Source organism: Cicer arietinum, chromosome 6 (assembly GCF_000331145.2).
Source record: "Cicer arietinum cultivar CDC Frontier isolate Library 1 chromosome 6, Cicar.CDCFrontier_v2.0, whole genome shotgun sequence".
NCBI lineage: Eukaryota > Viridiplantae > Streptophyta > Magnoliopsida > Fabales > Fabaceae > Cicer > Cicer arietinum.
In genome coordinates this window covers 36,724,635-36,737,130 of record NC_021165.2, presented here as the reverse complement: position 1 = coordinate 36,737,130, position 12,496 = coordinate 36,724,635, and the positions used below count along the sequence as shown (strand labels likewise).

The 12,496-nt window shown below is 35.6% G+C and overlaps 4 protein-coding genes across 6 annotated transcripts in view; 1 reads left to right on the top strand and 3 right to left on the bottom strand.

The window, feature by feature from the left end:
- Positions 1-21: 21 nt before the first annotated feature.
- LOC101493240 (uncharacterized) lies at positions 22-3,556 on the bottom strand. The gene is made up of 2 exons (XM_073370268.1): positions 2,796-3,556; positions 22-2,298 (listed from the first exon to the last, which is right to left on the bottom strand). The coding sequence occupies exon 2, from the start codon at positions 1,250-1,252 to the stop codon at positions 290-292; it is 963 nt and encodes a 320-aa protein (XP_073226369.1). The 5' UTR covers positions 1,253-2,298; positions 2,796-3,556; the 3' UTR covers positions 22-289.
- Positions 1,851-2,198, bottom strand: LOC101493558 (uncharacterized). The gene has a single exon (XM_027335304.1). It carries the CDS (start codon positions 2,196-2,198, stop codon positions 1,851-1,853), a length of 348 nt encoding a protein of 115 aa, XP_027191105.1.
- A 1,302-nt stretch (positions 3,557-4,858) lies between the features above and the next one.
- Positions 4,859-7,314, bottom strand: LOC101505911 (uncharacterized). The gene is made up of 7 exons (XM_027335952.2): positions 7,156-7,314; positions 7,041-7,071; positions 6,942-6,960; positions 6,713-6,810; positions 6,533-6,631; positions 5,569-5,741; positions 4,859-5,241 (listed from the first exon to the last, which is right to left on the bottom strand). The coding sequence occupies exons 1-7, from the start codon at positions 7,312-7,314 to the stop codon at positions 5,155-5,157; spliced, it is 666 nt and encodes a 221-aa protein (XP_027191753.1). The 3' UTR covers positions 4,859-5,154.
- The window catches only part of LOC101505156 (uncharacterized), a 10,681-nt gene continuing 5,468 nt past the window's right edge, over positions 7,284-12,496 (top strand). For 2 of the 3 annotated variants that reach the window (XM_027335951.2, XM_004506440.4), the window contains exons 1-3: positions 7,720-7,970; positions 8,372-8,488; positions 8,622-8,769. In XM_027335951.2, the coding sequence (XP_027191752.1) occupies positions 7,810-7,970; positions 8,372-8,488; positions 8,622-8,769 (426 nt within the window). In that variant the 5' untranslated portion in view covers positions 7,720-7,809. Of the gene's footprint in view, positions 7,427-7,719; positions 7,971-8,371; positions 8,489-8,621; positions 8,770-12,496 lie in introns of those variants that run through there. The other variant, XM_004506441.4, reaches the window with a different exon arrangement.

Here is a 12,496-nt window from a genome sequence, read left to right as displayed (position 1 = left end):
TTGACGGATGAATGCCCAACAGTTCTCACCCATTCCAAGTAAAGCTGCAACTGCACGATATCCACAATTACCATCATCACCGACATCAATAATGTCATCTATGAATTTATGAATTTCAACTGGCAACCAATCTTTGAAGAGGAGAACTCTTGGTTGTTGAACTTTGCTAATTGATGGTCGAGGTGTGAGCTTTTGGACTGATGGTCGAGGTGCTAGCTTTTCTACTTTACTGGTATCTATAGTGCTACATGCATTTGTACCACTACATCGAACACTTGCATCCACATACTCACCAAGATGGATCACGCTTGGTTGATTTATCTCTTTTTGATACCTTACTTTTGTCTTTTTTTGGTGCACCTTTTGTTTTAACCTTGGCAACTGGTGGAAACATCGACGTAGTCGATGGATACGCGATCTCTCGTAATTTACCTTTAAGTGAAATTTTGCCAGGTACATCAAGTTCTTCAAACTTTTTCACTATGACATCTATTTCATGTTTCACAGATAACTCTGAAGGTTGACTCGATGCATCAACATGGAAAGTTAATTTACTCCACCAACCATGAATAGCGTCTAATGGAATGGAACGTGGGATCATACTATACCTGGCTATTTCACATGCACAAGGTAGACCATGTGTTGTCCTAATTGTGCAACGACACTCAGTCTGATCAATACTTACATACTTCACGCGATCATACTCTGCCGCAATGTGATCAATTGCATTTTTTGACAGAACACCACGCAAATTCGCGTATAATCTGTTACTATAGCGATGCACCTTTTGAATGATGCTCTTTTCAAATGATGCTATTATCTCATTGTGTTGTAATACAATCATGCTATTGATGGTTTCCCAAACACTGCATATATCACCAATACTATCTTGTAATATCCTTTTCAAACTCCAATGTGCCGACTCAACCCTTTGTGTTGTGGTGTTCCCAAAGTGCATAACTCTATTTGTCCACGCCTCAACAAACCTTTCCTTGTGAGGAATTAACCACTGCTCGTGTACATAATCATAAAAAATAGAACAGCTACTACAAATTCCTTCAAAGATAGCCAACTTCATGTAGTACTGAGCCTCATCATAACTGTAAATAAGAGCCTCCCATGCCTCCATTATTTGCACTTGCTTCTTTTTTGGAAACACGGTCATCTTGCACTTGGCTTTGACATTCTTGCATATATGAAACAAGCATAATAAATTCATTGCTTTTGGAAAAACATTTTCAACTGCGTTCATCAAAGCAAGGTCTCTATCAGTAACGATGACTTCAACTTTCACCACTTGTAATCTGTTCTTTCACCATTTGTAGTGCCCATGCGAAGTTATCAACACGCTCAGACTGTAGATATGCAAATCCCACACAAAATGTCATTTCAGTAGATGTAACACCAATAATCTCAAGTAATGGCATTCGATACCTACAGGTCTTGTAAGTGCTATCCATAATCAATATTATGTGAAAATTATTCACAAGAGTGATAGCGTCTGGATGGGCCCAAAATATGTCCCTCAACTCATCTGAACCATCTACCTTCCTATATCGATAAACGTATTTGTCGCGTTCCATCAATGTCAAAAGATGTTGCATTTTTGTTCTATTACCTCTAAGTGATGAACGATATGCTTGACGTGCATTGTAAACTTGTTTTATTGTCGTCAAACTTTCAACGTTATGATCCCTCAATGTCATTAAAATGTTTTTTGCTTTTACAAAGGTCTTTGTCATATCACCAAGTACATTTTTCTCATCTTGAGACAATCGGCCTAAGAAAGAGTGACTGGTTAGTTTTTTGGTCAATTCGTGGTTATGGAGACCACAAATTACATGCAAATATCATCCATCACCAACACTTGATCGTGTTCCTCTCAATCTAAATGGACAATCACATTTTCTAGTCCAAGTACTCCTCGTAAGATTAGGATTCTTCCAAGGTCTATATTTACCACTTCTTTCACAACCAAGAATTAATTTTGTCTTTGTTCTTGGTCGTGCTGTCGCAGTTTTAGATCTAAAAATCACAACAACAATTCCATTTTCCCTTCCAATATTTCTAACCCATTTCAATAATTCATCTCGTGTATCGAACATCATGTCGGGGGTAAACACATCAGTCAAATCAATCATAACAGGTTCAACTCCGTCATTCATAGCGTCAAAATTAGGTTCCACATCATCACACATTTCTTCAAAATCAGGATCCAAATCATCATACATTTCTTCAAAATCAGGTTCCAAACCTTCATACATTTCGTCATTGTTGTCTCCCCCTTCATCCATTTAACTGCATCCAATAAATTACATAAATATAACAACATAAAAATTCTTAACTCCTAAACACAATAATCAAAAAAAAAAATCCAAAATTTATCACCTTTACGTGAACTGAGTTCACGTATGTGTACGTGAACTCAGTTCACGTATCCCATACGTGAATTGAATTCAAGTAAACATACGTGAACTCAGTTCACGTACGACTGAGATTTTACAAATTTTCATCCTGTACGTGAACTCAGTTTACGTATGTCTACGTGAATTCAATTCACGTATGGGATACGTGAACTCAATTCACGTAGGTAACATGAATTTTAAAACTCCATTGATGTACGCAAACTTAATTGACGTACGTGTACGTAAACCTAATTCACGTACAATCTGAATTTTCATAATTTCATCAAGTACGTGAATTGGTTTCACGTAGACGTACGTGAACTAAGTTCACGTACGAAACCCATATTTGAAAAAAAAATAACCAACTATAAAACACAACAAAATACATACCTAGTTGATTTGAGTCACTATAACGATGAAGATGATGAAAATGATGAAGATGTTCAAAATGATTAAAGATTATTGAACATGAAATGTATCAAAATGATTGAAGAATATTGAAGAAGATTGAAGTTGGTAGGTAATGAAGATGAAGAAGATGAAGATAGAAAATGAGTGGTTAAAGTGAATATAGAGGGAAGGGTAGTTTGGGTATTTTGGGTTTTAAAAAAAATTGAGGGGTGTGGGAAGTAATTTGAGGGGTGTGGGAAGCAAAATTGTTTAAAATAATGTTCTCAATGAAAGACTACTTATACCAATGTCTTCATCAGACTTATCTGCAATTGGACTGGTCGCTTGAGTCAATTGAGCTTGAAAGTAAGAAATGAGATGTTGCTATTGATGTGCAGTCATGGGAGGTAGATTCATGGGTTTTGTTGAAGCTTCAGCCACATTGTTCACAGAGCTTGAAGCCTTGGGATTCTTATAACGTACAGGGTATCCATGGAGCTTAAAACACTTTTCTTTGACGTGTTCAAGTTACCCACGATGAGAGCAAATATGTCGATCTTTCTTTCCCTTTTGTTTATTAGAAAGGAGTGGCTCATTGAGCAAAATCTGGCCACGAATGTGACTGAAAATGTCATACAAACCCATTAGAAAAGTGAGAACATACTCTTGATGAAGAAAATCCACTAAGGTTGGACTCCACCATAACTGCAATGATGAATTGGATGAAACTCTCTTTAATTCCTCCCAAAGGGTTTTAAACTATATAAAATAAGAGACGACATTCAAAGAACTCTGGTTGCAAGAAAACAACTCTTTCTTGATCTGAAAAACAGGAGGGCCATTGTTTTGATGAAAGAGCATATGAAGATCATTCCACAATTCGAAATCAGAGTTGGAATAAACCCTTGATGCTTGAATCTGCTTCGAAACTGAATTAAGAATCCAAGAAGCCACAATGCTGTTATTCCTACTCCATGCCAAGTGCTGAGGATCCTCATCTAGTGGTTCTTCAATGGAGCCATATGCAAAACCGAGCTTGTTGCGGCCTGTAAGAGCAAGACCCATGGCACGACACCATGAACCATAATTCTCACCAGTGAGGGGGTAAGATACAAGAACCAATCTAGGATTGTCTGAATTCGCAATTAAAAAAGGATTGGCATTATTGTTCATATCCATGAGTTCAACCATGGGTGAAAGAAAAAGAAGAATGAAGAAAAATTTGCAGCGTGGAAAACTATGTGTAGTTTGATGGTGAAGAAAAACGAAAAAATGTAGTAACCTGAAATTCCTCTTTCTGAATTGATGAAAAATGAAAAGATACAATATTGATTACCAAAGTTGATTTAAGAATTGATGACTCATTTCAATTTATAGAAATTTAAAAAACAAACTTATTAAATAACTTGAACAACAAACAACTGATTCTAACAACCAGTCAGTTATTAGTCACTAACTAAGTAACTGAAATGACTTGGAGCAACAGGGAAAGAAAGGGAAGAAAGGGAAAGAAATGAGTGCCTAATAACGTGTAAATGTTTTTATCTGCCAAGCTGATAAAAACTAAGTCCAACACTTGAAAATACAAAGGTTAAGTTTATGATAAATCTAATACTCGATATACATAGAGCTGTCAATAAAGCCCCAAACTTCAAAGCCCCTATTAAAATAATTTTTTTTAAAATTCCGACCTATTATTTTATTATTTTTTGTAGATTTAAAGAAGGGGGCTCATAGGGCCACTAATTTGTTAATTTTGAGATTTTGTTTTTGAAAAATTTTCAAAATTTATTTTTCTCAAAAGAAATACAAAAACATTTTTTTCTCAAAAAATTTCAAGAAAAAAAATTGTAAATCATTTCTTATTGGAAAATTTTAAGGAAAAATTGAAAAAAATAAAAAAAATTTGTCAAATTTAAAAAAATAAAAGTCGAAATTTCTTTTTGAAAAATAGGGCTATAGGCCCCACAAAGGCTTTTTAGTGTTGGGGCTTCTTGTTTTGGGGCCTTTTTAACTAAGAAACCTTTTAGCCCCTCCAACATGTAGGCTGAGGCAAATATGGGCTTGTCAAATTGAACAGCTCTAGTTATATATATAATCTAGACTACAACACCAAGAGCATTTGTTTACTGAAATAGATAACAATTTACATTAAATATAGTCTAGCTTCCAAAACAAAAATTGTTTGGTGGAAAAAACTATGCTTGGAGCAATGACTTGGTTACTAATTGCAACTTACAAGATGTGAAAAATTTCCACCATCTTGAACTAGCTTATTCAAGCTCCATTTTTGTAATTTTACCAAGTCCGGATGCAACTTGTAAGTGCAAAATTGCATTAAGACAAGAACAAGAACTTATTAGATTAAGCCGTTCCATTCATCGTAAAACTCTTTCACAAACTCTTCCATAAACTTGTGCCTTTTCTCAGCCCTCCTTTGTCCAGCCTGAAATAGATAGCTTAAATTAAAATTCCATGACAGATTTAAAACATAGGATTCAATTGATATACAACGTCAATCACAACAGTTAGATAATAGAGATATATGACTTTTACTATAACTACTTTAAAGTCATACCTATGAATGGTTGGGATGTGCTGACAATGTAAAACTTTTTACACTGACAGTGTATGACAATTAAACTCTTAAAACATATACATTTTTTTTTTAAGAATGCATCAGAGAAATTGGAACATGAAAAGAAAAATGCACATTTAGGTGTTTTTGGTTGAAAATTTGATAAGGTTATAAAAAATTATAATTAAGCTGTACCTTGGTTTTCATCATATCTTTAAGCTTGAGAAGCTTCTCATGAAAATGATTAATTGAAGTTTGTTCCTCTTTGTTCATGTATTGTTCCTTGGATAAATTAGATCTTGGCAAAATTGCAGGATCATGCAGCATCCTCTTCTTATTCCCACCAAAGGTGAAGCAACGCGCAATTCCTGATATTGAAGGCAGATGAAGAGATTAAATTAAGTTTCTTTTCCTGTTTTGATTTTCACTTCAATTAATACATAGTATAAAAGAATATAGATCTAATACTTTTCTTATTTAAGACAGATCTAAAAACACTATTTGCATTGTTTTTAAATATACATTCTTCCTAGTTTATCTTTCATCTTCTCTCTACCACAAGTTTTTTACTACATGAGTCTTCCATCTGTTGTCAGCGTTATAAAATGAACACAAATTTACTCACTGAAAATAAAAACTGAAAATGTTTTCAGAAAATAAATGGACCTAAGTATATCACATTTAAGTAGCCCTTTAAACATTGCCCATCTTTTGAAAAGCCTACACACAACTAATTTCGTAGAATATGAGGGGTTTGTTATTGTTAGTTAGTTACTTAGGTTGGGTTAATTAGATTAAATAAATAAGGCATGTATGTTGCGTATAAAGAGGTAGGAGGGATTAGAGAGTGGGCATGCTGTAAATTGAGAGATTAAGGCCTTTCGGCATTGGGAGGTGGACAAACCCTCTAAGCTATGAAACACTAACACAAACATGAATACTAGATATGACACTTACATTGACATGTCGATATAATAATAATTTGAAAAAATGGAATGCTTGAATTTAACTATATGTGCCGGTATCAAATATCAACACGTGTCCGACATCAGGCACGTTAGCAATATGAAGTATAGCCTCAAAGAGCTGACATATTTCTGCAATCAAAGGGAATTCTTCCCTATTTTCCAGCAATAGGATACTAGATTCTACGAAGTACCTATAGCACCAATAGCATCAAGTCTATCAGCATCTTGCACAACCCCAAATTCTGGAGACCATTCAGTATTTCCTTGTCCTGCCACCTCCTCTTTGAAACCTGTATATTGGAAGCAGCATCAACAATGAGTACTATTTTCCAATAAATAAGCAGTATTTCCACTTTATTTTAGCAACTTACCCATTTCTTTGATGATCTCCAAAATTTTGGATTTGTTGTTCTCCTCAACTCCTTGTTCCTCAAGAAAATTTTGAACAGTTTTTTCCTCAGATGGATCCCTGAATGAAAAAGTATTATCTTAGAGTCATAAAGTTTAGGTTGCATAATAAAAAATCATATGATTATGCATAAAAATATGAGTATTATGGTTCAACAGACATTAATCACACAGTATATAATAGTTACTAACCTCAGGTATTTGTAGTCAGCTGCAGTATTGAACAAAGAAGTAAATAGTAGGTATAGGGGGAAATGAAATATGAAATATAAAATAGAGTTGATTAGCTACCAATATCATGGAGCAGTGCAGCAAGCTCTACCTGAAATGGAAAAATGAGAATGAGGCAAGCATGACATTACAGTAGAAGAAGTAGGAAGAAGAAGAAGGTAGGAGGAGTAGTTACGATTTCCATGGAATGGGGATGAGAAGAGAGACCTTCCTCAGAAGCAAGTGAAAGAGCAAGGTCACGAACTCTCCAAACATGAGCAGCATCGTGTGAAGCATCATTCCCTTTCATCGTTTTCTCAACCAAAGCCTCAGCAGCCTTTCTTACCTTCTCCATCCTCTGCTCTCTTCCACCAACTCCACACCTACCTTCGCGAATTAACAACAAGTTTGAACGAACCAAAGTAGTTGGAAATTGGAATATAAGTCACAGAGCATGCAAAATGCAGGTATGGTTAGCGTTTTATACAGAACACGTATGGAACTAAACCCTAACCCAAATGAGGCATACAATTGGGATGAAAGATATCAGGATTTAAATTGAAGATAGCGTACCAGTAATTACTAATTAGTGATGCTTGATTATCATTTATTCACCAACGATCTTTCCTTCCATTTACAAAATTAATTGGTCGTGATAAAATCAATGCATCTACAAGTTTTTTTTTTTTTAATTCAGTTTTCGGGTCAAAAAGTTAAAAACAGAATCCTTATGCTACGTCGTTTTGTGGTTGCAGTGAGTTCGTTCCCTTTTTCTTCTCTCTCATCCTCTTTATTTCTTTCTTCAATTTGAATCGAACAATCTCAATTCTAAATTCTAATTCTAATTGTAATGTTGTTGTTATCTTCTGTAGCCAACAGCAGCGTCATTGTTCTACGCCACTGCACTCTCCTTCCTCTTCGTTTTTCAATTCCATCTCTCAGCTTCTTTTCCTCACCTTCTTCAATGGACAACAACAACTTTGTCCCTTCGTACGCTCGCGCCACTCCAAGGTAATTAATTGCTTCTTCACCTTTGCTCCTCAATTCTCACAAACTTTTTTGTTGATCTAACCAAGGTTTTAAATACGAATGTTGCTACTGTGATCGCGGCCGCATTAAGGATTTCCCGAGTTTGGCTAATACGAATGTTGCTTTACGAATTGCGGTCGTCGCGGCGAGAATTAATTTGCATACGAAATTACTTTTAAATCTCCTTACTATAGTTCGTAATCGCTTTTCTGTTTTAATCATGCATACCAACCATTATGTATTGGAATTTCCTGTTTATTCTAGCGACTCAATACTGAGGATAAGTTTGTGTCATTAATTGCTTTGCATTTTATTCACATATCAGTAGCTTCCAATACAGAGTCAAGCTGAGAGTTTTATGTTTTTTGATATTTTGTTGGCAGTTCTGGCAATGGCAGAGGAAGGGCTTTTGATACGAGAAATGATAGAGAAAGAACAAGAGGGCGTGGTGGTGGGAGTGGCTTGGGAAAGGATAAAATTGATTCTCTTGGTAGGCTCTTGTAAGCATTACTTAACCCTCTGATAATTATAATTTTTTATTTTCATAAACATTTTTTCTTCCTTCATAGCTAGCTTCAGAATGCGAATTTTGCAGCAATTCACTCAAATTATGCTGTTCTTTAATATCTGCAGGACGCGAATTTTACGTCATATGGCATCTGAATTGAATTTGAATATGAGGAGTGATGGTTATGTGAACGTTAATGATTTGCTAAAGCTGAATTTGAAGACATTTTCTAATATTCCTCTACAGTCCCACACTATTGATGACATTAGGGAGGTCGGTTAATCTAATCTTTTTTCCTGTTTCCACACCTGACACATTCTCATTCCATTTTATATGGTGTTTTAGTTAGATTTTTGTGTTGTCTCATTATCTGAGAATCATTTTGATGAAAATATAAAAAACAAATGTATAAAATAAACTTGTACTGTTGATATTAGCCAGACTCCAATATGTTGTTTGTTGTTATAAAACATAAATATGATTGCATCAAGTTCGATGACACTTTGAACATTCAACAATATTTTACTTGTTATCCTTGTTTTGCCTCCTTTGAAGTTTCCTTTCTCACGCCATTTTAGAGGATAGAAGATTGATTCTTCCTACATATGTTACTCTTGGATGAATAGTCAGACTATGGATTAAGAATTTACTGATTGACTGATCCATCCTTTCAGCAACTAAATCCGCTATCAATTCAAAATTTAGTAAATTTTCCAGGAACATTTACATGTTAGTTGTATTATTACGGACTTAATCTGCTCATAAATTTTAACATAGTTCAGCCTGTGGCAATGCTGCCTTTGAATAATTATTTGTACTTATAATGGCCTATTTTTTCTGTAAATTTAACATGAATGTCATTTTCATTTGTTGGTACATATTTAATGTGTGAGACATATTCTTAATTTGAATAAAAGGAATGATTACCAAGGAACTTTTATTCCCTTTGTAATCTGTTTTATTTTGTAATGTTGTTAATCTGCTGGAACATATTTAATGTGTGAGACATATTCTTAATTTGAATAAAAGGAATGATTACCAAGGAACTTTGATTCCTTTTGTAATCTGTTTTATTTTGTAATGTTGTTAATCTGTTATGCTGATTAGTAGCATGATACGATTAGGCCAAAGCCTATTATTAAAAATGTATATAGAAGAGGGAATAGGAAGGGTTGGTTGAAACCTTCCTAATTGTAATTCTCTGACAGCTGTACAAAAACAGTTAGCAGTTAGGAATACTATAAATAGAATGTTAGTTCTAATTGAGAGTTAGTTAGAAATTGGGAAAGTTATCACTGGTTGTGGAACCAGAACAGGATCGCGGGATCCTCTGTAATTCCTTCATCCCTTCCATTCTATTCAATTCAATAAAGTTCCATACTAAAACTTAATCAGAATTACATTGATTCTGGGTTAGGGTATTGATTCTTGATTCATTCTTTCGTTTCTTTAATTCTGATTACCAATGTTATCACTGGTATCAGAGCAAATTCTGGGTGCCTGAGGGTTTGGGATCTCACACGCTGCTGCCAAATTTGCTTATGGTTGTTACGAGGAGGATGGCTAGAGAAGATGAAAACTGGACCCAAGAACGTGAAGAATTACGTCAAGAACGAGAAGATATGCGCAATCGTATAGAGATGAATGAGACGCGATTGAGGAGGACAGAGACGTTGTTAGAGGCGATAGCAACCAAATTAGGGATTAATGGAGAAAATGCTTCCATGGGAGACGAAAATGAGAACGAGGAAGAACACCACAGTCGCCCACAACACAGAAATCATGATAGGTGGAGAAAACTGGAAGTTCCAGTTTTTTCTGGGGAAGATGCCTTTGGATGGGTCCAGAAATTAGAGCGATATTTTCTTTTACTTTCTTTAAAACAAGAAAAAAGTGTTGATGAATATGTGGAGGAATTTGAGAAATATGTGGGGGCTTTGAAAGTAATTGACCAAGATTTTGTCAAAGGCATATTTCTTAATGGATTAAAGGAAGAAATTAGGGTGGAAGTGAGGTTATATGAGCTGAAAACCTTAACTGAGGTAATTCAAAAGGTGATTCTCATTGAACAAAAGAATTCAGTAGTAACAAAGAGGCCCTATATGGGTAACACCAAATTTTTAGGGTCCTATAGAAACAACAATTATTGTAGAGTTGTCACCGTAGAACCACAGACAACCACTAGTAGTAAAAGAGAAGGGTCCTCTGTAGGAAGTGTGAATGGGGGAAGTATAAGAAGTAGGGGGGAGTATAAGAAGTTGACTAGTGATGAAATGAGGGAAAAGAGAGAAAAAGGGTTATGTTTTAGGTGTGATGAACCCTTTAATAAAGATCATATGTGTAAAAATAGACAAATGAGAATGCTTATTTTAGCTGAAGGGGATGATGAGGTGAATGATTTAGAAGGAGAAGATGAGATAGAGACACTAAATTCCTTGCAATTATCAATGTACTCCATGACAGGACTCACAACTAGTAAATCATGGAAGGTAGGAGGAATAATAAAAGATCAACCTGTTGTGATATTGATAGATTGTGGGGCATCACACAATTTCATTGCAAAGGATTCAGTGGACAGGTTGAAACTGAAAGTAGACGACGCTCCAGCCTATGTAGTAGAAGTGGGAGATGGCCATAAAGTTCAAAATAGAGGAAAATGTACCCAGCTCAAACTATATTTACAACAATTAGAAGTTATTCAAGACTTCTATTTGTTTGGATTAAAAGGAGTGGACCTAGTGTTGGGTTTAGACTGGTTAGCTAGTTTGGGAGAAGTAAAGGTTGACTTTGGCAGAATGGAGCTAACCCTTATGAGAGGAGGTTCTAGAATCACAATTGCAGGAGATCCTGCATTAACAAAGACAGAGTTGTCCTATGGAGCTTTCAGGCAAGTTCTGTTACAAGAGGGGGAAGGGCTGTTGCTACACTGTGTTACAGAAGAGGGAAGTAAACAGAAAGAGGAAAGGGTTCCAGAAGCATTGAAGAGGATCCTAGAGCAACACCAAGAAGTGTTCCAAGATATCCAGGGGTTACCCCCTTTTAGAAAGCATGATCATGCTATCAAACTGAAGGAGGGAGCTGAGATACCCAACATTCGGCCTTACAAATGTCCTCATTTTCAGAAAACAGAAATTGAGAAACTTGTAGCTGAAATGTTAGATGTTGGGGTGATCAGAAACAGTATTAGCCCTTATTCTAGCCCTATCATTCTAGTGAAGAAAAAAGATGGAGGTTGGAGATTTTGTGTGGATTATAGGGCACTCAACAAGGTCACCATTCCAAACAAATTTCCAATTCCTATAATTGAAGAGTTGTTAGATGAATTGGGAGGAGCAAAGGTTTTTTCTAAACTTGATTTGAAGTCAGGTTATCATCAGATACGGATGAGATTGGAAGATGTCGAGAAGACAGCATTTAGGACTCATGAGGGGCATTATGAATTCTTAGTTATGCCTTTTGGACTCACTAATGCCCCCTCCACGTTTCAAGCTTTGATGAATGAGATCTTGAAACCATATTTGAGGAAATTCACACTAGTGTTTTTTGATGACATTTTAATATACAGCCCTGATTTGGAATCCCATGAAGACCATTTACAAGTCATCTTAATAGTGTTAACTGAGAATAAGTTGAAGGCAAACCTCAAGAAATGCAGCTTTGGTCAAACAAGTATTGAGTATTTGGGCCACATCATTTCAGGAGATGGTGTTTCTGCTGACTGTTCTAAAGTGGAAGCTATGAAGTCTTGGCCGCAACCAAGGAATATAAAAGGGTTGAGAGGGTTCTTAGGGCTCTCAGGTTATTATCGAAGGTTTGTTCAGAATTATGGCAAGATAGCAAAACCTCTGACAGATTTATTTAAGAAAGATTCTTTCAGTTGGACTGCAGAGGCTACATCTGCTTGTGAAAAGTTGAAGGCTGCTATGGTATCTCTACCAATGTTGGCAATACCTGATTTTAATAAGGAATTTATAGTGGAAACTGATGCTTCCAGCAAAGG

What these genes read in the sequence shown, in the direction of transcription:
- LOC101493558 (XM_027335304.1), bottom strand. Translation starts at nt 2,198, where the DNA reads ATGTGTGATGATGTGGAACCTAATTTTGACGCTATGAATGACGGAGTT.
- LOC101493240 (XM_073370268.1), bottom strand. Translation starts at nt 1,252, where the DNA reads ATGAACGCAGTTGAAAATGTTTTTCCAAAAGCAATGAATTTATTATGC.
- LOC101505911 (XM_027335952.2), bottom strand. Translation starts at nt 7,314, where the DNA reads ATGGAGAAGGTAAGAAAGGCTGCTGAGGCTTTGGTTGAGAAAACGATG. An exon ending in ATCCCCATTCCATGGAAATC is followed by an intron (nt 7,072 to 7,155) that starts GTAACTACTCCT and finishes TTTCCATTTCAG; the next exon opens with GTAGAGCTTGCTGCACTGCT. An exon ending in TGATGCTATTGGTGCTATAG is followed by an intron (nt 5,742 to 6,532) that starts GTACTTCGTAGA and finishes CTTCAATATCAG; the next exon opens with GAATTGCGCGTTGCTTCACC.